Here is a 25,734-nt window from a genome sequence, read left to right as displayed (position 1 = left end):
CAAGGCAGTAATTAAAGAAACTGCAAACCAGCATCGGGGGCGTTAGAAAAAAAAAAACCCGCAAAGGTTAGAAAAAGCGCATCGGCTAAGTTTTTGGCATATTAATAGTAGCTAATGTCCCAAAGGGGCAGATGACTTTTCTGGCTCCCTCAGGACCCGGCAAGTGGAGGGAAGGGGGGAGGAAACACCCGCGCCCACAGACAGACTTACTCTGTGGTGATCCCATAGTTAAGGAGGCACAAAATAAATAAGAAATCAATCAGAGACGCAATCCTTCCCCAAGCCCAGCTGTCTCTACGGTTGCCTATTCTGAGGTAGGGGCACCTCGGCGTGGCCAATAGGAGGCGCTGGCAGCCTCAGGCCCCGGGGCTCCAGCATTCGCGTTCGGAGTTTGGGAAGCGGAGGGGCGCTGACGTCACCGCGCGGCTCTCCTCCACGCCCAGAGAGTCCCTGAAACTGGAGGAGCGGTAAGAGAGCGGCAGTTAGTGCAACAAACACGGCTGCCTGAGTGGAGTATGGAGTTCTGTTGTGGTCGGGCTGCGCTTTCCAGTTTCTGGAGGGAACAGGCGGCGTGTGGAGCTCGATAATAAGGACGAGAGAGGACGGCTGAGCGGGTGGCGGAGGAGGCGGCGCCCCACTCCGGATTTGCGCTCTGGAAAGTGCGGAAAGTTGTGTCCAAGTGTCATGGCCGGGGGGCCCGCGGACAGGGGTCCGGGCCCGGTCGCTCTCGCGCTTTTGCTGCTGCAGTCGCTGCTCTGGTGGCTCCCCACGGCGCGCGCCCAGGTCTCCGCAGGTGAGTGGCTGCTTGTGACGCCGACAATGGGCCGCTGTGCCCGGGACAAAGGGAGAGGGGGAGGGGCGGCGAAGGTAAAGCTCGCCGACACACAGTCTCCCCTGTAGAAGAGGAGCTCGGGCTGCTGCGGGTCCTGCTCTGCCCGAGTCTGTAGGTAGTTTCCTGTTTGTTCTTCTTCTTCCTTACCCTTTTGTGGAAACTTCCCTTTGCCCAGTCAACCAACTACCTTTCCTGAGCAACTAGTTTGCAAGTTTTGTTGTTCGTTGTTTGCTTTTTTTTTTAACGTCTGCAGAAGTGAAGGAAGGAAAGGGGAAATCAGGTATGGAAAACTCTGTAGGCTAGTGCAGAGCCTTGGCCCGGTGCTTGGATCGTTTTGTCTGGCGCTCCGAGCCTCGTATCTGAATTGAATAGGGGGGAGCAAACTCGTCCACTTTCCAATATCCTATGTCCACTCCCTTTTCACCTCCCCGTGCCGGAGATTCTTTCAGAGAGAGCTAGAAAGAGACAAAAGAAATTAGCTCGCAAGTTAAAATTCTGGGTTTGCTCACGCTTTACATTTTCTTTGGTGTCCGGTTTTTACCTATTTTTTTTTTTCAAAGCATCTCATTATATGTAAATCTGCTTGTCTTTCTGGTTTTGGAAGTCACATGAATTACGGGGAGGTGTCTGTATTTTAAAGGAATGGCTTGTAAAAGTAAACAACCCTTGAACTGAGACGAAGCGAGGATCAGCAGCCTTTTTCTCCTTTTTTTTTTCTGCTGACCTTTTTTTGCCCAAGTGAGGTTAGCTTGCTTAAGTAACAGCAGGATATATGGTTTGTGTTTGGGCACAGCCAGGAACCACTGGATTTTTTGAAAGAAATAGACTTTAACAGGCGTACCTAAAAATATCCGGTGAAAACTTTTTAAATCTCGTATGAATGAGTAGTGGGGGGGGGGGGGGGAGCTGTCCTCTAAAAATATTAAAACGGGTTCTCAAATTTTGAGATTCTTGGTTCAGTGAGAAGGCTGCTGCTCAGTTGATAAAAGGATCTTGCATTCCCCCTAAACTGATCTTTCTAGTTAAGAAGGGACTCACTGGTGTTGATACAGTGCAGGCGTGAAAAGGTTGCTGCAGCTTGTCATCATCAAAGAATGCTGAGATTAGAACAATCTGTTCGCCTATCGTTATCTCTTAAAACAGCTACCTGGCTCAATATGCTTAGTGGTAGGGTATGTTTTGCAAGCCACAACTGCTTATTTGATCGTTAGGTGTTGTGACCATACGGTGTTTTTCATGATGGGGTTAAGTGCAGTATTGATTAGCTTGACTCTGTATTGAGCGCCAGGGTTCAGTAAGATGTGTAGTTAATTGAAAGTTTGAACTATAGCAGTAGCATGTAATCTGGGATTTGCAGAGCTTTTGGCGGCACCGTGATTACGGTGTAAAATGCAAGTTGAAACGATGTTTTTCCGCTCTTTTTTTTTTTTGTCACACTTAACTGTCATTGGTTAAGAGACTGCATCAAAGGTGGAGTTGAGCTGATACCTGTGGTTTCAGAGAAGGTTCTTTTGTGTTTTAATGCTCTCTCACGAACATATTTTTATAATTGCAGAAGGCGTCCTTTTATGCACGTGCAGTTTCGTAGGGTTGGGTTTTTTTTTTGTTTAGGTGTCTTAATCGCTATTCAGTAACTATTATAAAGATACCACAAGACAGAGTCTTCTGCTTGGGGCTGTTAGAATAACATGCTGCAATTAACTAAGAACTTTGGGTTATGCTGTTAGGAATCTTTAACTTTATTCTGTGTAGACTGTCTAATGACACTGAGAACAGTGTGAAATAGAAATATTTTGTTTTAATTGTCGACATTTTTTGTGAGGTGTGTGTATTGGAATCTGAAACCAGAAGACTAAACGGTTGGAGCTGGGTACAGCTTGAAGCCTCTTCTGTAAAAGATGAAGGAAGAAGGACTCCCAAGTTTGATCTGTGTTTTGTGCTCAATACATTTTAGCAGCCTAGACTGAGGAATACTTTGCCCAATCAGAATTGAGAGCAAATAGCTGATCTCAGTTTGGGACTTTCAGTTGCCTTTGGACACTTTTCTTTTTTTTTAAAGCTTGGTTAATATTTTATTTCCCAAAGTCAGGTGGCTGCATAAAGTTTGTAGTTGAGCATGTTTCTACATTGATGGACTTGCTCAGCACTTTTCTCTATGAATACAGAATGGGGAAAAGCCATCACTATTTCTGGTAATGCTTTCCTTGTCTCAAAGGCTTTTCTAATTCCAGATCAGGAGAGAGAGACCTCTCCTGGTATATGTTTGATATTACCTGCAGCTTTTTGAAATTGTCTAGGGTAGATTCCCTGCATATAGACACCTAACAAAAAATCTGCAAAGATAATCATGTTTATAGAGGGTCACATGCTGAGCTTTTTAACTAAATACAGAGACTAACTTGTTAGGTGCATGCCTGTCTCTGTCAGTCTGAGTGGCACAAACATCACCTGCTTTTGAGCCAGTCAGTATTTTGGGGTGTGGGAGGACACCAGATGAGTGATTTACTTAAAGGTGTGAGCTAAATAATAATAAAAAAAAATCATGATCACTGGAAGGTGTGCTTCCATAGAAAACTTAAGCATGCTCTATAGTGATTCAGTTTTCTGGACTATTAAATATGGGAATTTAGTCTGGAAACTGGTTGCTGGGAATATTTTTTTTTGTATTGTTTACAATATTATGACTGATTATAGAAATGCTGCTGTGTGCATAATGGACCAAATATTGTGGATGGATTAAAGCACTTTTTTTTTTTTTTTTGGAGACTTGTAAATAAAGGGAAGAGTGGGTATGTGGTGGAAGGAGGTGGAGGTGGTTTTCTGCTAGTACCAGCCCTTGCTGTTTAGTTACTGTGCTTGCTGTGGTGGTGGTGGTGGTGGTGGTGGGGTTGGGAAATTGAAAAGTTACTGAAGGAAACAAATGGTGGCATTTGCAGTTAATTTTTTTTGGCAGCTCAAAGGTAATGGCTCCAACTGGGTTGTTTTCCATGCATGAACCTGTGCCAGTGTGTTGGAGATGAACTGTTTCTCAAATTTATTGCAGATGCATATCTCAGTGCATCATGCCAGAGAGCTGCCTCCTGGAGTTTAGAAAATATAATATGAAAAAAAAAACAGAGAGGTGCTGGAAAATTGTGTAGTCAATTCAGTGGCACCCAGTGCAGTAAGGACAATATTAGAATATTTCTGTTACATTTTGTTTATTGCTTACATTTTCTTGGTATTTGATCTTGTCTTACTAGATGCATACTGCAGAATAGTTGTTTAGTAGTAATACTTCACCAGTAATGCTGTTCATATGCTTTTTTTTCTTTTGTTGCCACAGTGTCTAAATTCTTCTTCTTCTCTCCCCCCCCCCCCTTTGCATAAAATGTTTTTGGCTGTGTTTTCAGGGAAAGCAGAGCAGGGGTTCTCAGCATGGTTTTTAGGACACACCTAGTCAGGATATCCAGTGAATATGCATGAGAGACAGGAGCATGTACAAGCTCCATTGTATGCCACTCTATCCCATGTATATTCCTTGTGTCTCAAGGACTCGGCTGAGAACCTCTGGATTATTGATTTTTGTTGGAGTGGCTTGAATTGCTTTAAGATCAAATGTCTTAAAGTTCTGTGGTTCTTTCGCAGTTCTTTTAGCATCTGAAATGTTTTGCTGCTGATGGTCCTTTGCAGTGCATTTTTTCTAGTGAAAACGTGCGGGTACTCAAATGCCAGGCCACCCTTCAGGGGTGGGTGATCACTGAGGGACCAAAATAGCTAGGCCCCCCTGCAACCAGTCACAGAATCTATGACAAGGCAGAATTGGTGTGTAGAGCTTGAGCTCTCATTAAAACTTGGGGACCAGGGGTCAATTTTAGCAGACAATGGAAAAGGTGCCGGTATTCAGTACCCCCTCAGAAAAAGCCCTGGTCCTTTGCCGCATTTCTGCCACGTGCATGTTGCCTAGGCTTTCTTGAGCATCTATCGATGTTTGACTAAAATTCTGCATGGCACTTTCCAAAGCCAGAAGTGGAGGAGAGCCCATTAAAAAGAAAGTCATTCTTTTAAAGGTAAGAATAAAGTTATTCTTCAAAGATGTAGAGCAATACTTTGAGAACAAGGTGAGCGGGGGGGGGGGTCAGGAGGAAAACCTTGCTAGCGTCCGTTTCATTTGTGCCAGAAACGGGCATGTTTTACTAGTTTTTTAATATTTGAGTAACAAGCTCACTTTAAAACTAGTAAAACATGCCCGTTTCTGGCACAAATGAAACGGACGCTAGCAAGGTTTTCCTCCTGACCCCCCCCCCCCCCCGCTCACCCCTTTGGCGTTGTGAAGGCACTGACCGCAATTGTTGCGGATCTCGTCAACGCACGTGAACGCCACCTTAAATGTGCTGAGTTGTTGTCGCCCTCGACGTCATCACGTTTGATGCGAGGGCGGGGCCCCAACACAGTGATTTCGGTGGCTTCACCCCCACGAACCCTTCGAACCGGAAGGAAGTGCCCGGAGGAACTGACAGTGACGTCAGTGTCCTCAGAACGTTGAGGGTGAGTTTTATTATATAGGATGTAGAAAAAAAGTATCTTTGTCCTTTGACTATGGATTCCTCTCCTGTCTGGGCTTTGAGTGCTGTAGTCTTAGTTGGTGTTGATATAGAGTTTTGTGGAGATATTTTTAACATCCCAAGCAACTTTCCTGTGCAAACACTTGGAGGTTAGACAGTACAAATCTGAGTAAAGTTTCTGGCCTGTTGAACTGCTGGAGCATCTTGTCAGATTTTCTGCCTTGAATGTTGTATACCATATTAGCAAAGCAGTGAATCAAAGAATTATAATCGGCATAAAACAGACTGTTCACTTTCTTTGAAGAAAATGACTGAAAGGCCACCTCTAACCTCTGAGCATAGGCTTTAATCTGGTTCTGGCTAAATCTTGATACCATGACAATCTGTCATTTTTAAAGGTGTTGCAAAAGTCTGAGGGTATTCTAATCCATCCTTCTGTCCACATGTTGTTGGGACTTCTTCTTCTGTGGACTGTGCCAGAATTTTGTAGCAGTGTTTCCACTTATGCCAAACTTCAGCCACATCCATTGGTATGTCCAGAGTGAGGCTAGAAGCCATTTATATTCTCAAATGAGTGGGGAAGAAGATGAAGTGCACATTTTGTGTATTGAACTATTGGTGTACATTTTTGTTACTTGTTATGCTTAGTAGATATAACTATGGCAGTAATGTTTGCGTATCCTTGCATTGCTTTGCCATTGCTCCTTGTATTCAGTTCTAGCAATATCCCTGTTGTGGAACAGAGAAAGAATTCCATCTAGACAAATTCTGTGCAAGTAAAGGAGAAAAAAAGATTATGAACAGAAAAATGGAAAAAAAGAAAAATATTTTTTTTTGCATAACAGAATGGTGGGAAATGAATCATTTTGAGGTGTAAAATTGTGTTGGAGGCGATTCTTTGAATACTTATGGGGCTAGGTTTGTCCTTGGGATTGCCCTACCAACTAGGGTACCATCTTGCTGATTTGCTTGACTGTAGACTTAGGTTTGTTTGCCCCTTTTTAAGGTGCTGTGAATTGTAGCTTGCTTTTCTGCTTTTATATTCCTTTTAGGACTGTAGTCCATTTTCCTGGACCATCTGGTATAAAAAGCCTAACTAGCAAAAGTGCCTGATGAGCTGATAACTGTGTATTGAACAGAACTCCTTAAATTAGACTGGATTTGATGTGTTTTGATAGATTAGGAGGCGACTCAGCTTTCTGGCACTTCATCTGGCAACATGACAGCAGTGTGAAATATAGAGCATAATAATATCCATGTTTTCCAACTGCTCTAAATGGTTGGAGTTGCAACAGATTTCATAAGTTCTTTGATGTTGAAATACGGTGTGACTGGATTTCCCTGTGGTAGCTTCTTGCAGGTGCTTAAGCTGAAAAAAATAATTCCTCTGTTAGAAGTGCAGTTTTTACAAGTACATGCATATAGATGTTCTTTAACAAGGTCTTTTATCCTTCAGCTTTTGTGAATTTTTTTTCTGTAGAGATGCCATTCACAAGTTTTGGTGAATTTTGTTCAGAGGACAGGTTTTTTTTTTTAAACAAAAAAATGTTTGGGAATCCATTGTTTCAATTTTGATAGGATAGAGGCAAGATACACCTCTGACCTGGAGACAGTGGGTGTGAAGTGGTCTAATTTATTTATTTTAGTGCATTTCTACCCCACATTTACCCACATGAGCAGGCGCAATGTGGCTTACAATAAATCAGGTGGTTACAATACATGACAAAGATGGCATAGTAACAGAAAGTGACAGGGGGTAGGGACAGGGGAAAACACAGAGGAAATGACAGGGGCGAGGTGACGGCAAGTGGGATATGCTAAATAGTGGAGCTGCCTGTGGAATAAGCCTTGCTGAATAAGAACGTCTTTAAGGACTTCTTGAACAGTTGGTGGTCGGCAAGCTCCTTATGCTGTTTTGGCAGGACATTCCAATATTTCGGACTGACGTAAGGGAAGGATGATGCAAGAACAGTCTTTAACATTCCTGCAGGTTAGAAAATGGAGGACGAGGTAGGATATGCAGATATGAGATCGAGCATGTATTCTGGTGCCTCGCCATACATAATCTTATCAGTAAGTGAGCAGATTTTGAATGTGATGCGGTCAGCTACGGGGGAGCCAGTGTAGCTGAAACCGTAGAGGTTGAGCAGGTTCAAAGCGCGACTTCCCCAGAATGAGCCGAGCAGCTGTATTTTGGACTGTCTGAAGCCTTTTCAGTATGTAATCCCGACATCCAACATAGATCCCACTGCAGTAGTCAATATGGGATAGGACTAACCAGTGAACTAGTGTATGGAAAAGCTCTTTTGTCATGAAGTGTCTTATACGCTTCAACCTCCACATGGCGAGGAACATTGAACTTGAATATGTAACTTACTATGAAGTTAGATTTAGAAAAGGTGAATAATTTAATCTAAAAATATTAAAATAGTCTCTTCCATTCCTGATGAAAGACTGGATTAAGCCAGATAATGTAGCTTTTTTACAGGGGGGAAAAAAGTAATGAAACTGAGACTTCAGGTTTGAATTCTGTCCCACCATTTATTATGTATTTTTGTGTGTGGGCTAAAATGTTGGAGCCAGGGATTTTATTTTTCTCCTTAACCTAAACTAACATAACAAAAGCCATGCTGAGTTAGACCAAGTTCTATCAGTCCCAGCATCCTGTCTGTCCCAGTGACCAGTCTGGGTCACAAGTACCTGGCACATCCTGAAAAGTAGATTGACTTTTCTCAGAGCTCATTTCCTAAACCTGGCTTATTTTATTGGACCTTTCCTTCAAGAACTTATCCAAACCACATTTGAACTCCAGTTCATCATATGGTTGATTTACTAGCAGTTTGGTAGAAAGTGATCTGTTCTGAGAACAAGCCATAACTTGCCCATGTTCTTTATATTAAAAAAAAATAAATAGAAAAATTCACAATTTAATAAGTTGTCTCTAATTTTGCCTTTTATGAACTTTTTCCAAAATGTTGTGATCAACTCCATGATGATCTAAATTGGGAGTAATCATCTTATGGCAGATGGAGAATACAGGACCTCAATGTTGGGAGAAAATTCTCTTTTAAGATCCAATAAGTCACAAGGAAGGCAGCAAAAGCATCTGAAAAGTGGGGCTGTAACTGACCAGATTTTGATAGGTAGGGGTTGGAAACTTGGTAACCATGCCAAAGAGTTGCTTGGATGGGATCTCATGTGCATAAATAAAGGTGTACATAAGTATTGCCATACTGGGAAAGACCAAAGGTCCATCAAGCCCAGCATCCTGTTTCCAACAGTGGCCGATCCAGGTCATAAACACCTGGCAAGATCCCCAAAAAGTATAAAACATTCTATACTGCTTACCCCAGAAATAGTGGATTTTACCCAAGTCCATTTAATAATGGTCTACGGACTTTTTCTTTAGGAAGCCGTTCAAACCTTTTTAAAACTCCACTAAGCTAACCGCCTTTACCACATTCTCTGGCAACGAATTCCAGAGTTTAATTACATGTTGAGTGAAGAAATATGTTCCCCGATTCATTTTAAAATTCTTAGCTAGGCACACCACCCCTAAATGCATGTTGTGCCTACTTCCCTTAAAAGAAGTAAACCCTGGTGAAACCAGTAACGATCATATTTAGGTGCTCCACTTCAGAAGTACTGTATCCCAATAAAACTGAGTGCAGTGCTCTAGGTACCATTCCAGCTAATGACTTAATCTTCACTAGGTTTTGGAGCATGATAAATAGAAAATGAAGCAGAGGGCAAACAAGCAACTGAACCCAACATTAAGAGCTTCATAAAAGTTAGTGAGTCTAGGAACATTCAGAAACCAAACATCAAGGGAGTGCAAGATGGCTGCAGAGTGTAAGGACGCTTGTGAAACTCCTCTTTATACCTAGTTTACGATGCCTAAGTGCTGAGTGAAGCCATTGGTTTTGCCTACTTGGAGGATGTTTTTTCCCCCTGTGCGTCAATCGCAAATCATGGCGTATACCTGTATGACCTCGGCCGAACTGGCTGCTCAAGGCAGGGAGAAGAGCCTGAGTTTAGCCCGGCAGGTCTTATTGCACCCCCTCGTGTCCCAGCGCACTGCCTCAATCTGGGTTGGCGCTGGGGGCGCTGTCTGACCTGGGAGAGCAGGTTGAAGACCGAGTCTTCCGCTGAAGTGGTAATTTCTCAACTAGTACAATCGGGTGCAGGCCCGGAGGGAGAGAGACTGGAGAGAAGAGGCGCCGTTTTTGGTTCTTCCGCCATTAGTCAAACCGGCAGAGATCACACTGGAAGCAATTTGGCATGCCCTGGAAGCTCTTTCCAAAATTTTATCAAGTCCTACCTGCGATGGCCTAGAATGCTGGATGTATTCGCGCCTGGAGGAGAGTACTATTTCTTTGAAAGGCAAGGTGGAAACCTTGGAATCACAAATGCAGCAGGTGAAATCTATACAAACTACTATGTTGCAGGATAAAATGGTTTTGTATCATAGAATCGAACATTTTGAGAATCATGTTGAGTTTAAATTTGAGATAATTTTAATTTTCCTCAATTAGCAATATCTACGCCTAAAGAAACTTTCTTATAGATTTTTGAAAGAGGCCTTTAAGTATGAAGAAGTGTGACTTCCCCCATTGAATCATATATATTTTATTTCATTACCAGCGAAGAAGTGTAGTAGCTCTTTGAGACTTGATTGAGAGGAAGTTTCTTCAGAGGCTTTAAATTGGACTGGTATACTGGAGACTTCAGCTAGGGGTGGGGGGATACTTTCTCATGCTACACTTTTTTTTTTTTTTCCCCCCATAACGTAAAGCTTTGTTGCGTGCATTCATTACAGAAAAGGACGCTAACTTTTTAGGAGGGAAATTCTGTATTTTTCCTGATGTCTCAAGATGGACTCAAACTAGGAGATGAAATTTCCTTACATATCATTTGAACGTTTTGGCACTTGGTGCTACATTTCAATTACGCTACCCTTATAAATGTTTAATTTCCTTGAACAATGTAAAACGTTTTTTTTTTTTTTTTTTTGAGCCCTCCCAATTATAGCTTTTCTTAGAGGGAAAGCGGTCTGTGTCCTCTTGACTCCGTGTATTATGTGTCACCATATTAGGACACTTAGATAAATTGTACAGGTATTATATCTTTTTTTTTTTTTTTTCTTATTTGATTTAATTCTAAAGTATTCTATCTTCTTCTAGAACTTTCCTGTGTCTAGGAATCCCCATGTGGTGGGCTAATAAGTACAGTTCATATTGCCTTTGTTTGTAGTATCTGGATGTATCCTTATGTTCTTTGTTGAATTTTGTGCTGTATTTTCCACAAAGCTTTTCTTTGTAATTAAAAAAACAAACATCAAAGCTGCTCCTCCTAACTGCTTATCTTACCTGATTTTTTTTAATATTTATTTTTATTTATAGCAAATAAGTGGGGGGAAGGAGCAAGAAAAATACTCAGCTGTCCCTTTCTTTAAACCAGGTCTCTCTACCACAGACATTTTTGTTATAACCAAATCACATGCAAGGGAGCCCTTAAATGTTTTTAATCTAATACAGGTCTAAACAAGAGAGATTGGAAAGTAAGTTCCTACGAGATGGTGATAAATGAAGTGTCCTTGCTAGGGCTTTGCAATCTGCCCAATACTTCAGAGTGCAACCATTAAGACTTCAAAGGCCCTGAATTACCAGACCAGAAGGGAAGCCTATAATACAAGGCAGCAAAAAAAAAAAAAAAAAAAAATCTAGATGCACGAGTAAGCTACCAGAAGAAACTGAATTAAATATAGAACTTCTAGGCAGAGGTAGCCTTCATGTCATTGTTGGGTGAGGCTAAGCCCAGCAGTTAAGAGCTGGTAGTTGGGTGCTATCATTTGGTGTTGCAGGTGGCTCTAAGCTAAAGAATGACACGGTGACAGACTGCCCCTGTCCCCAACCTGTCTCCGTCCCATCTCCGTGGGCTCTGTCCTCATCTGCAGAAACCTCGAACACTTATGATTTGTATAGAATTCTTTTTATTAAAATATAAAAAGGAACACTGTGCTGTGCAGCTGTTTATAAATCACAAATAGAAAACAATAACAACAATGAGGAACTGTAATAACCCCCCCCCCCCAATCCTCTACACTTCCAACCCCAATAATACAATAATAGCTGACTTCTACTACCCCAAGGAATCTTAGTCCACCCTGTTAAAATGACCAAGGGTACAAATACAACCTGTTCTGTATGCCTTGGCGGGGAAGAAATATGCCCTATGAAGCACTGCTATGATTTTTTAAATCTGTGGATGAATAAGTCATCAACAATCTCAGGATTCAGTCTAGCTCTTCTGTCTTCACAGTCCTTCCTGCAATAGAAGATGACTTCTCAGAAGATGTGCTGGTAGCAGGAATGTACAGGATCCCCCTTGCAAATTTTGCCAGTTGTGACCAGCATGTTTGTTGTTTAAAAAAAAAAAAAAAAAAAATCAAAATATTGTCATCTGTATACGCAAACATAATGGTCCAGTTTATTAACAGGCTTCAAAGTAGTGAATGACACGGGGACAAAGTTTGTCCCCGTGGGATCTGTCACCGCCTCATCCCCGTGGCTCCTTGTCCCCATGTCATTCTCTATTCTAAGCAGAGAGAACAGCAGTTGTGGGCCTGGAGAGGGAATGGTGATTTTTGCATGGCAGATGTGGAAAGTGAGCTGTGTAGTGTGGGATGGGACCAATAAGCAACTTGAGAGGAATGTTGCAGCTAGGACTGTAAATCTTGACTCCACAACTGGTGGCAAATTCTGTGGAAGCAGAGTTCACACAAACTGGGGGTACTGACTTTAGACAAAAATGATGCATAAAGTAGTCTTAATTTTAGGTTGAGACTAGAGGGTTGGACTGGCAATTTAGCACTGCTAAACTGGCACACAATGTAATTTGTCTTAGGCTGGTCTTAACATTTCCATAATATTGTTGGGGACATAGGCGCCGACTCCGTGGGTGCTGTGGGTGCTTGAGCACCCCCAATATTTTCTCACCCGCTGTCGGAAGTTCCACTTCCAACCCCAGCCTGACCTGCCTGCCCTCTTCTCCCACAACAGTCCTCGCCTTCCTGCTGCCCAGAATTTAAAACTCATTTTACCTCAGGTCGCGGTGGCAGTGAAGATGAGCAGGCTCGTCTTCAGCCTTCCCTTCTCTCTCAGCTCTGGTCCCGCCCTCATTTCCTATTTCTGCAAGGGTGGGACCAGAGCTGAGAGAGAAGGGAAGGCTGAAGACCAGCCTGCTCATCTTTCACTGCCACTGCGACCTGAGGTAAAATGAGTTTTAAATTCTGGGCAGGAGGAAAGCGAGAACTGTTGTGGGATAAGAGGTCGGGCTGGAGTTGGAAGCGGACCTTGGAGGGGGCAGGTGGTGTTTGGGGTGTGTTACTGGACATGGAGGGGAGAGAGGAGAAATCGCTGGACATTGATGGGAGGGAAGAGAGGAGAAATCGCTGGACATTGATGGGAGGAGAGAGAGGAGAAATCGCTGGACATTGATGGGAGGGGGGAGAGGAGAAATTGCTGGATATGGATGGATGGAAGGGAGGGCAGGGGAGAGAGAAGAATTCACTGGACATGGATGAGAGGGGAGGGGAGAGGAGAATTACTGGATATGGATGGAGGAGAGGGCAGGGGAAGAGGAGAATTGCTGGATATGAATGGAGGAGAGGGCAGGGGAGAGAGGAGACTTGCTGGACATGGATCGATGGAGGGGAGGGCATGGGAGAGAGAAGAAATTGCTGGACATGGAGGGGAGGGCAGGGGAGAGGAGAATTACTGGATATGGATGGAGGAGAGTTGCCGGACGTAGAAGGATGGAGGGGAGGGCAGGACAGGACAAATGCTGGAAATGTATGGAGGAGAGGGAAGACAGGAAGGAGATGCACATGGATGGAGGGAAGTAGATGCACATGGATGGAGGGGAGAGAGGAGAAATGCTGGACATGGATGGAGGGGAGGGAAGTGAGATGAACATGGATGGAGGGGTGGAGAGAGAGGAGAAATGCTGGACATGGATGGAGGGAGTAGAGGAAAAATGCTGGACATGGATGGAGGAGAGGGAAGAGAGAGGAAGGAGATGCATATGGATGGAGGGGAGGGAAGAAAGAGGAAGGAGATGCATACTGACTGAGATGAGGGAAAGGGAAAAGAGGAGAAAAACTACACTTGGATGGAGAAAATAGATGGTGGGTGGAAAGGGGAGAGAGAGGGGGTAGATGCTGGATGGAAAGGGGGGGGGGGGGAGTTAAGATTGAGGAAAGAAGAAACAAGAGACTGAGCCCAACACAATTAGAAACAATAAACGACCAGACAACAAAGGTAGGAAAAATGAATTTTATTTTTAGTTTAGTATAAAGTAGTGCGGTGGCTGTGTTAATACAGAAAATGGAAATAAGGTAATATCTTGGACTAATTTTAATACATTTTTGACTGTTTGGAGGCCAAACCCTCCTTTCCCATGTTAGAACAGAATACCGTAACAGCAGTATACTGTCCTGACCTGAGGAAAGAGGTTTTGGCCTCTGAAAGCTAATTGAAAAATGTATTTAGTCCAATAAAATGATATGTTTTCCATTTTTTGTTTTATTTGTATTTGTTAACCTATAGTATAGTGATTGAAATATGTCAGTTTTTGAAATTTACATCTCTTTATATTTGCACAGTACAGGGGGACTGAGGGGTGGGATTGTTCAGGGACGAAGTCCTTGTGCAGGTTGCAGGCAGCCTTTAAGTGGCACTGCCACTGCCCAGGTGAAGACTGTAGCAGACAGGATGTTAAGGTACCCGGGGGGGGGGGGGGGGGGGGGTGTACCACCTGTAAAAAGAAAAATATTTCAGCACCCCAATCATTTTGAAAAGTTGGCTCCTATGGTTGGGGATGGGCGCAGGGAGTGTTAGATGCTGTGTCTTAACACATATTAAGAAGTCTTTAATCCCAACCTGGGAACAGGGGTCAGCTTCGCCAGTTTTAGGCACACTCTGATTTCTTGGGTCACTGGTTTGTGTCAATAGAGGTGATTTCTCTACTGGGCTATATAACATCAGTGACACTCTTGGCTGGTTTTTCACCAGTTCATCCAGTCATTTGTTCTGCTTTCCATGTTTTAATTTTTTGAACTGTGAAAAGATGCCATTGTGGCAGGAAAGGAAGCAAAGTTTGAGGTTTCAGATTTAATTTTATGAAGATTTGCTTTTAGTTATATATATATTTTTTAATTTCTTGGGATTTATTAACTACCTTTATGAAGAGATTCACCCACACAGAAACTTGAATTGGGGGACAGTGTATTGATGCCTACTTGCATAGCAGAGGGTAGATGGGTGAGTAGAGTGAAATTTATATATAAACTAAAGACATTTGTGTATACTGTAGTATTTACCTTATCTGTGTCTTTTGTACTGGTCACTAGTTACTCAATCCCTTTTACAGTGCCTGAGGAGGCAAAAAAAATAGGCAAACATTTTATTGAGGATTCACTTCCCCTGACTCTAAGCATCCATTTATACTTGGACAGTAGTGCCATTGTTGTAAGAGCCAAAGCACACAGTTATTGTTAGAAACCTTGAAGCCAACCCAAGTCACATGTGGTGTGTTTTTACTTTGGGCTGCATTCAAACACTGACTGTATTCTGGAACAGGCCATGCTGACTGATCTAATGCCTGGCCTTGCTGTGACATTTGGATCAGATCCTGTTTGTTATCTTGAAATAAGCTGCACTCTTTCATTTCTGGAGAGGCAGGTGACTCTCCTTTTTTTTTTTCCCCATTCCATTTTGGCTTATGTGGTCAGCTGAGGATATTCCCCCTCCAACAAAAGGCAGGTGTGAGCTGGTGATCAGAAAGACGGCTGAGGGGAGATATGATAGAGGTCTATAAAATAATGAGTGGAGTGGAAAGGGTAGACGTGAAGCATTTGTTTACTCTTTCCAAAAATACTAGGACTAGGGAGCATTCAATGAAGCTACAAAGTAGTAAATTTAAAACAAATTGGAGAAAATGTTTCTTAACTCAACATGTAATTAAACTCTGGAATTCGTTGCAAGAGAATGTGGTAAAGGCGGTTAGCTTAGCAGGGTTTAAAAAAGGTTTGGACAGCTTCCTAAAGGAAAAGTCCATAGACCATTATTAAAATGGACTTGGGGAAAATCCACTTCTTATTTCTGGGATAAGCAGTATAAAATGTTTTGAACTTTTTTGGGATCTTGCCAGATATTTGTAACGTGTATTGGAAACAGGATGCTGGGCTTGATGGACCTTTGGGTATGGCAATACTTATGTACTAAAAGTTATTGTTCAGTTCTGGAATGGAAGTGAGAAGACTGGGGAAATAGACCCTCATTTTTCAGGACAAGGGGAGATATTAAACTTGAGTACACCCCTCTCTGCACACAAGGGAATGAGTTCACACAATATTAGAGAGGAGAGGGGGGAATACACAAGCATTGATTGTGCCCACAGAGCTGCCACTATAATAGACTTAAAATCTGACCATAGGCATCTCTAGTTGATTGCCAATATTTTTTAAACTATCATGAATAACATTTTTCAAACTGGCACAAATGTCTACATATTTGATGAGTAGCTCTATTACCTTAAGGTGTTACTTGATGAACCCTCTGTGGTTGCAGTGGTTTAGTTAGTTAAGCGGCAGAGAATGGCTTTTGTTTTGTGTCTGGATATAAGTCTGTAGAAAACCAAAGGGAGAGGTTTACTATCTCTGGCTTAAAAGTTCAGGGTTCCAGTATCTTTCTGGAATAAAGGGTAAGGTGTAGGTAACAGAACAGACTTGGGTGTTTGCGCAGCTGTTTTCTTGAAATGGGGCATCAGTGTGTGTAGTAGTGGCCCTTGAGATACATTTCCATAAATGCTGCTAACCTGACCTGTTATTTGTAAAAGCTAGCTTGAGATTTCCTCTGGAAATGACACATTGCATGGGCATATTATAGACAGATACCATTTGTTGCATGTTTCTTTTCTCCCAAACTGTATGGATAATTAGTGATTGGGGACATTTCTTGCATAAAACCACACATACCTCCAAGACATACTGTTTTTTACCAACTCCAGTGTTTTCATTTATCTATTTTGCCTTCCTTTCATCTCGCCTCCAATGAGTTTTTGAAATGAATTTAATTTGTTTTCAAATGTGTTGAAACTCAGATTTGAAAACATTTTGATGCAATGAGGGACAAGGTAGATGAGGACTCTCCTGTAAAGAGGCATGCAAACTGTGGGGAGTAATAGCAATTGTTATAAAATCATTTAGATCCCAAAGGATGAGAATCTATTCTGCTTTTGCATGCTTTGCTGGTTGGGGGGGTGGGGGGGGGGAGGGGGCAGAGCTCCTGATTTTAAAGTTGGAATGAAGAGATATTCCAGCTGCAGGTTTGATTCTTCAACATCATGCATTCCTTATGCTGCTTTACTGTAGAGAAGCCCTTCACTTAGGGGGTGGATAACATTGGCTGAGCTGCCCACAATGAACCAAATAATAAATATGTTAAGAAGTTTTAGGAGTCGGGAGGGTTGGAGGGGTGTAACTGGGTAATTGGGATGGTGGAAGGTGAGGTGACTGTAGGGGGATTGGAGGGCTGGGGAAGCTGAGAAGGATCGGGTTAAGGGATTGGTGGTTAGGTAGGTGGGGAATGGGATAGAAAAGCAGAGTATAGGTGGTAGTTTGGGCAGGAATAAGGTGGTTTATTTTGGGAAGGTGAGGGAGGTTGCTGGCAGGGTGCAGTGTTCCCACCCTGCCCCCCATTTTCCTGGTGTGGGGTGGCTCAGGTTTATTGCTGTGGGTCAGGAGTTGAGTGAGGGTGTTAAAGGTATGGCAGTCACAGGTGGTGGGAAAGAGAGGGCAATCTTTGGGGATGCGTGGGGCAGTGAAGTGTGTTACTGAGAAACAAGAACAGTGGGAAATGGACCAGGCTGTCTGGGGAAAAATCAAAGAAACTTCAAATTAGCTCAAATTTTATTGATAGACTCAACACAGCACTGTGTTTCAGCCAGGAGCCTGCCTCAGGAGTCTTTCTATAATGTCTGGAGAGTGAAACCGTCCAATGTTAAATGTGCCAATCGGCATTGAAAACAATGCCAAGGTGTTGGCATTATCTAAGATGACATGTCGCACTTCATCTCAAGATTATCCTTTGTTCCTGAATCACATCTTTACACTGCTCTGAGCTGGCATAAAGGTTCAGAAAGTAAACATGTGCTAGATTTTTACCGCAGTTAATTTACATTCGAGCAGTATTTTATGCACTGACTTTCCTGGTTCTCTTCCTACCTCTCCCTGCGCACCTTTAGTGTTCACTCTGGTGGATCCTCTTCTACTTCTATCCCTCTGCCTGTCGGCGAACCTCAGGGTTCTGTTCTTGGTCCCCTCCTCTTTTCTATCTACACTTCTTCCCTTGGTTCATTAATCTCATCCCATGGCTTTTCCTACCATCTCTATGCTGATGACTCCCAAATCTACCTTTCTACCCCTGATATCTCACCTTGCATCCAAACCAAAGTTTCAGCGTGCTTGTCTGACATTGCTGTCTGGATGTCTCAAAGCCACCTGAAATTAAATATGACCAAACCGAGCTTCTCATTTTCCCCCCCAAACCCACCTCCCCGCTCCCCCCGTTTTCTATTTCTGTTGATGGCTCTCTCATTCTCCCTGTCTCCTCAGCTCGAACCCTTGGGGTCATCTTTGACTCTTCTCTCTCCTTCTCTGCTCATATCCAGCAGATCTCCAAGACCTGTCGTTTCTTTCTTTACAACATCCATAAAATCCGCCCCTTTCTTTCCGAGCACTCTACCAAAACAGTCATCCACACCCTTGTCACCTCTCGTTTAGACTACTGCAATCTGCTTCTTGCTGGCCTCCCACTTAGTCACCTCTCCCCTCTCCAGTCGGTTCAAAACTCTGCTGCCCGTCTCGTCTTCCGCCAGGGTCGCTTTACTCATACTACCCCTCTCCTCAAGACCCTTCACTGGCTCCCTATCCGTTTTCGCATCCTGTTCAAACTTCTTCTACTAACCTATAAATGTACTCACTCTGCTGCTCCCCAGTATCTCTCCACACTCGTCCTTCCCTACACCCTTCCCGTGCACTCCGCTCCATGGATAAATCCTTCTTATCTGTTTCCCTTCTCCACTACTGCCAACTCTAGACTTCGCGCCTTCTGTCTCGCTGCCACCCCTGCGCCTGGAATCAACTTCCTGAGCCCCTACGTCTTGCCCCATCCTTGGCCACTTTAAATCTAGACTGAAAGCCCACCTCTTTAACATTGCCTTTGACTCGTAACCACTTGTAACCACTCGCCTCCACCTACCCTCCTCTCTTCCTTCCCGTTCACATTAATTGATTTGATTTGCTTACTTTATTTATTTTTTGTCTATTAGATTGTAAGCTCTTTGAGCAGGGACTGTCTTCTATGTTTGTGCAGCGCTGCGTACGCCTTGTAGCGCTATAGAAATGCTAAATAGTAGTAGTAGTAGTAGTTATATGTCCTCTGCTACCCTTTAGTGTAGTGGTTTTATGCTCAATTTCCCCTACAAATATTAATACATTTACCAGTAATAAGCCACCTAGGTAGCTTTCTCTTTCAAGGCCTTCATATTCCAGACTTATCCATCTCCTTCCTGCTCAGATCTCTCATCTATCTAAACTCTGTTTCCTCTCCTTCCGTCAGTTGTGGGCCATTTTAACCACAATGACTTCCATGCCCTCATTCTGTCATTCTTCATGTCCCGCCTTGACTACTGTAATGTCATTTACACAGGCTTACCACACTGGTCATTTAAAAAAAAAAAAAAAATTACAGACCCTACAAAACACAGCCATCTGTCTGCTCACACATGCCCACTGCTTCTGAAACATCACCATTGGCTCCTGTTGAGTACCGGATAACTTATAAAATAGCACTACTGACTTTTAAAGCTTTTAGATTCGGTTCCCCTGGTGATCTCTCCTGTCTAGATTTGGTACTCCTGATGATCTCTCCCAGGCCTTTTGCTCAATATATGATCGACTGGTTCTCCCAAGCCCTAAGCTTGCTTACCTAGAATCCACTAGATATTGTCTTCCTTTTTTCTTTCACCCCCATGTCGGGAACAGTTGGCCCTTTTCTTCTGTAGTGAACCGTCCCTAAAGGATTTTAAATCCAACCTAAAAACCTGGCTTTTTGTACAAGCTTTTAATGAGACAGCCTGATTGGACTGTTTAGCTTGAGGTGGTTTATTTTACCCTACCTGTTGTGTGTTCTCCAATTTCTCTGCTGGTATGGTGTTGATGCTTATCTTTCCCTGTCATTATTGCAGCTCCTTTCTTTTCTATTAAAGACTATCCTTTGAGCCCGTAAAAAGGGCTATTATAGGAAGGGGGGGGGGGTTGAAAAGGCCCGTCCCCCGCTGCCGAGTTCGCCGCTGCCCCTCCCCCTCCGAATTCGCACCCCCCCCCGAGCCGTCACCACCAACTTCCACCTGGCCGGGCCCCTGCTCCGCTATTGAAACAGGAGGGTCCGGGAACGCAGCACTGAGCTTTGCTGAGCTGCCAACGTCGGCCTTCCTTCTTTCTTCTCTGCCTGTCCGCCCTCGTGTGACGCAACGTCGTTGAGGGTGGGACAGGAGGCAGAGAAGAAGAAGGAAGGGCGATGTCGGCAGCTCAGCAGAGCTCAGTGCTGCGTTCCCGGACCCTCCCTGTTTCAATAGTGGAGCGAGGGCCCGACTGGGTAGAAGGTGGGTGGCGGTGGCGACTCGGATGGGGGGAGCGTTAGACGGCGGTGTTCCTCCCTCAGAAATGCGCAGTACAGACCCTCTCTGTTCCGCCCCCCCCGTCATTACGTATTGACGCGGGGGCGGGGCAGAGAAGGTCTCTACTGCGCATTTGCGAGTGAGTATGACACTCGCCTTTTATATATATTGATTGTACACTACTCTGCTCTGCCTTGGCAGCTAGTGTTCTAGCAAATTTTAATAAATATAAATGCTTGCAAATGATTCAAAATACAACTGCAGAAAGAAATGGAATCATGTAACACCCATACTCAGCATGCAGAATTCCTGTAAAATCCTTACCTTGGTGCATAAAGATACGTGACTCTGGCCTTCTCTCATTCCATTCACATATCCTTTAGTGTGATCCCATATGCACCAACTATAACCCTGTGTTCTACTGATCAGTGTCTATCTGTTCCCTTATTCTGACAAATTTACCTGGACTACATGAGCAACTTTGTTCAGTGTCGTAAATCCATTACTGGAATGCTATGCCACTTTATCTGGGCCTCAAATCCTCTTTCAGGATTCGACAGGTTCATTCAGCTATTTACAAATATCCAGTAACAAGAAATTACTCAACTAATATTAGAAAAAGAAGTTCACAAGAAGCCCAAAACAGTGGTACCGAAACTCTATATTTAATACATTCAAGTATTTATAATGCTCAAGTTAGTTTGTCAGCAGAGAGACACTCCAAGCACTCACAACCGTAAGTGGAGAAAAAAGCCTCAGTAAAGCCACCCAGCCAACCGAAGTACTAAGGCATTGGGCCCGGCTCACCATCATCTGCTGAAAAAATCTCCACTTGGACCAGAATGCTCAAATTATTCTCTCAGAAGAACTCTTGTCAATGTAACAAACTTGAGTATATCTCACAGGAGTTGTAAAAATAGAATTATAGTCCAGACTTAATTCAAAAACATATTCTTGACATCATTGTAATCAACTTATTTATGGATGGACACTTCAACCGCATCGCCTGGACATCAGAGCGCACCTGATGTTTTGGATGCAGTGGACAAGACACAGGACTGATACCCCTGATTCAGCTTTTGCGAAATGGGGATTCCCTTTTGGGTGCTTTGATGTCCAGGTGATGCGGTTGAAGTGTCCGTCCATAGATAAGATAAGTGGATTACAGTGAAGTCAGGAATATGTTTTTGAATTAAGTCTGGACTATAATTCTATTTTTGCAACTTGAGCATTATAAATACTTGAATGTGTTATATATAGAGAGTTTCGGTCAACTAATATTAGGCCAGGGCATTGGAGGAGCTTTCCTCCTCACTTTTCTTGTCCTATATGTATTATGTATTCCTCCCCTTCTGATTTTCCTACTTTCTTGCCCTCATAACTATACTGTAAATATTTACAGTAAACAGCTTAGCTTGATCTGATAGTATATTAACATAAAAAAACAACAACTTGAAACTTGATTTCTTAGAGTAGACTGCTGTGCTAAATGGGGTTTGGAAGTGGGACAGAATGGACTGAGATAATGCCTTAAAAAATGATCTACCTTGTTAAAAGCAGTTCACCTTGTGTAGCATAGAAATATAGGGCCTTGTTCCCTGCTCTCCTGGTCACATCTACATCTCACACACTTTTGTTACCCAATTTGTGTTTTGTTTTTAATGGCAGCCAGTCACTGAGTGGTTCTGTGATGTGAGGGTTTAGGTTTGTGTAGTGTTTCCTTCTGTACAAGATCTGTATTCCTGTGACAGGAAGGTTCAACATTTCATCTATAGATTCATAAAAGGAGAGGGGGGAGGGAAGAGGAGCAACAGTGACTAACTCAAGGTGACTTGTAAAATCAGTAGGGCCGGTTTTAACTTGAGTCACAGCATTCCTTGAGTGCTCTAAGCTGAGACATTACTTATCCACTCTTACGTAATAGGTCATGACTTAAAGACCCTTTTCTGCCACCATTTTAACATGAGCCTTTGTGCCCTTTCTAGTTATGTCTCCTCAGTTGGCTTATTTGGCATGCAGGTGGCTTCTATTATTCCTGAGAGTCACAGCAGGGGAGTTATATAGGTTGTGTTGAAGGTGGGGAATGTGTAGAGAGAGGGGTTACAGTGAAGGTTGAATGTTAACTATTTTTCTTGCTCCCACAAGTTGAAATTTGACAACACACAGCCTAAATTTTTTCCATGGTCTTCATTGTGATAAAGGTCTGGATTTGAATAAAGCTGTTTGTAGTTAGTTTTTGGAACACATTTTCCTGAGTAGCTGCTTTTTTCCTTTTTTTTTTTTTTTCCCCTGGGGAAGAGGTTGGGGGGGGGGGGGGGGTGGAGTCCAAATTTTGAAGAGAGAAGGCATGTTGTATTTAAAAATTGCGCTTTATAACTTTTATGAAGTGATTCACCCAAGGTGGTGTTGGCTGTCAACTTGGTTTCAGTACTTATTTTAATTTTGCATTGTTCTTTATTTCATCTATGTAACATCAAGTTTTAGTGCTTCAGTGGTGCATCGATTACTGTGACTATCTTTGCTTTCTACAGTGTTTTGCAAGGCTAATACAAATTTAGTATTGCTTCTTCCAGCTATTCTGGTGAACTCTTCTAAGAGCTGTTATAAGGTTCTTTACATCCCCCTTCTTCCCCTTTCTGTGTGTGCTAACTCAATCCTTTTTAAAGTTTTTTTTATTTTTTTTATTTTTTTTTATTGAGTTTTGTAAGCTTATGCTGTCGGAGGTCCATTGTTTTGGTATGTACTTCCAAAAGTTTCATTTTTCATGCTGTGCTGCCACAGCTTATGCACATTGCTGGAAAATCTTGTTTGTGATGGGCATGGGAGAAAGATGGCAGTAGTGCAGAGAGAGCAGGCTTGTTAGGTAATGAATTTTGCCTACTCTTTCTCTTTGGATACAGGTGAGCTGCTTTTTGTTGCGTGGCAGTACTTGGATCTCTTCAGCTCAAGGAGGAAAGTATTGAGTGAGGCCGTAGCCTTGGCTTTTCTTAATTTTTTTTTCTTTAATACATTCTTTACACGGTCTCCACTAGTGCCCCTGATGTGCTGCACATTAAGCAAGGCTATGCTGCTGGAGAGCAGATGGATTTAGTGCACACCTGAAGTGAATGGGGAGGGCAGGAAGAGTTGGATGCTAGTGTTTAGAACTCAAAGCTGAGGGAGGGCCTTCTGTCTGGGAAGCTCTGCCTCTAGGTAGTTGAATGTGTTCATGTACTCCAAATTAGAAAAAGTGGTGGCTTTTTTTTTTTAATGGAACATTTATGCATATAGTACTTCCTTAGCATCCCTCTGGACCAGCCCAGAATGTGACTGAGAAAAAAAACTGTGACTCCAGCGAGCCAATAAGAGCCCTTGCCAGCTAGAGAGAGATCCAGTAATCTCAGTCTCCAGCAGGTGGGAGGTGGTGAGCCTTTCAGTCTGTTTCTTTTCTATTCTATTCTTCTTATTCTCTTTATTTGTTATAATTCATTCATTGATTTTTTTTCCTGTGCATCTTAAAAAAAAACACACCTGCTTTGTAGAGGCGAAGGCCCCTGGGGATCTTCTGGTGCCTCGGGGGTGTTACACTTGGGTGGCCGAGTCCCTCCCCCCCATATCCTCCCTGATAACTTTTAGTGCTGGCTCCTTTCAGGCTAGCGTCTTTTAATGTAAAAAAAAAAAAAAAGATTTCCTCAAGCTCTTCTGAGGAAGAAGCTTTGGAGGTAGGGAGAGGCAGCTGCTTTTATAAGTAAAGTAAAGCAGAGTTTTAAGCCACCCGGTCTGTTTTGTAGCAGAGCCGTTTTTTCTGGCTTCTCTTTCTTTAAAACGAGCAGGGCAGCTCCTTCACGACTAGCGCTTTGGTTTTCAAATCAGCTGTTTTTTTCAGTTTTGACATGTCAGGAAAAACTCCACCACTGTGCCGTGTCAGCGGCGGGGTCTCGGTGCGAGTGGAGTAGGCCGTTACTGTACTGCTGCGGAGGACCAGGGTACAGAGCTTGGACAGTCGTCGGTACCGTCAGTTGGGCCAGCGGTCGTATCTCCGGTCCCAATTTCAGTGGGAAACGCTGCCATTTTTAATGTTTCCTCGCCGGTTGTTTCACAGGCCGGTCCGGAGGGACTAAAGGAAAGCAAATTAGCAGGTAAGGCCTAATTTACCCATATTTACAAAAAAATTTCTAAACAATATTTTATGGCAACTAATGTGGGATACAAATTCAATAAATAAAATAAATGCAATAAGTGGCATGTTCTTTAAGTATGATTTATTTAGCTGTTTTGCCTTTCCTCTTGTTCTTTGCAAAAGTGCAACCCCTCTCACCCAGTCTGGTTTATGTTTAGTCTTTCATTGGTACTCCTTTTGTTTGATTAACCCTCACCTTCCTGCTCCCCATTTGATGACCTTATTCCTATAGACTTGATTGTGAATTCCTCTGATGATGTGATTGTATCTATGTTCATTGTGGCTGTTGTGAAATATGAACAGCTGTGCTAAGATGTGAAAGGACATACCTTGTCCTAGAAATTATAAGGTAATGAGTGTTATGTACAAAGGTGATGCATTACTGATGACTAATGCTTGCTGGGTCCACATGCTCAGTTTAATGAGCATGGATGGAAATGGATAATGTGCTGTTTAACCATTGTGTCCCTGTGCATTAATATAATAAATGGGAAAATATAACCGGGGGGGGGGGGGGGGGGGGGGGATCATTTTGAATTTTAAGATGTCTGCCTCTTAGGTGCTCCACTAAATGGAACAGTTTTTTCTATCCTACTCCTTTCTGTTTCTCAGTCCTCTCACACCTTCTGTCCTTTCCCATAGATTTTGGTCTGGGCTGGTAAGCATTAGGAGGGACTTTTAGCTCTTTTGGTAAGTTACTTTGCTGGGTATAATTTACTGTGGATATTAAACTCCTCACCACATAATTTTTTATGGTTACTCTTTTTTAGAATATGAGACTTCACTGTAAATTAAAGAAAGCACCAGAACTTTGAAAGTCTATAGTAAGTTTACCAGCATGCTTACTGGGGCACATGTCCTAAATTTTGCACTACTGTGCATTGGACCTTTTTCTTAAGTTAATGGTTTGTGAGGTGCCTTTAGGGATTGCATGCAGGTGCTGACTGTATACGTTTTGGCAAATATTTCCCTGGAATGAAGCAAGTATTTGCGCTTTTCAAATCCATTGTTTTATTTTTCCCCGTTTGCTTACCTTTAGTCTTCTCTGCCCTTTTTCCTGTCCCCCTACCTTATTCTCTTCCATTGAAGCGAAGGTTGTACAAATTATAAAAGTGCACTAAATCTAATGAGGGAAAATTGGGGAATGAATTAGAGAAATGTGGGTACTGAAGTATCGTGGTTTAAATACAGAATTAAGCCACAGCAAAAGACCCTTCTGGAGATAAACAGAATTTTGATTCTGTAGATTGTTTTTTTTTTTTTTCCCCCTTATGACAGTATTTGTGTTCTAGTGTTTGATAACTGTTCAGTTATAGTATCCAAGTTGCAGTAAGTGTAATGGAATCAGGAAACAGGAAGCTTTCATTGCAGGCGTCTGTGCAGGCAGGGAGTGGACTGCTGCCTTGAAACTCTGAATCCAGTCCTTTTGAAGTGTCATTTGAATCCTTATGTTTGGT

General features: G+C 42.8%; 1 protein-coding gene across 1 annotated transcript in view; it reads left to right on the top strand.

The window, feature by feature from the left end:
- The first annotated feature begins 436 nt into the window (after positions 1-436).
- Positions 437-25,734, top strand: part of PTPRK (protein tyrosine phosphatase receptor type K) — a 919,308-nt gene continuing 894,010 nt past the window's right edge. Inside the window, 1 exon segment of the mRNA XM_030196529.1 lies at positions 437-793. Coding sequence (XP_030052389.1) covers positions 685-793 — 109 coding nt within the window. The 5' untranslated portion in view covers positions 437-684.

This window comes from Microcaecilia unicolor, chromosome 3 (genome assembly GCF_901765095.1).
Source record: "Microcaecilia unicolor chromosome 3, aMicUni1.1, whole genome shotgun sequence".
Taxonomy (NCBI): domain Eukaryota; kingdom Metazoa; phylum Chordata; class Amphibia; order Gymnophiona; family Siphonopidae; genus Microcaecilia; species Microcaecilia unicolor.
Note: the sequence above shows the minus strand (reverse complement) of the source record. Positions and strands in the feature narration are given on the sequence as shown.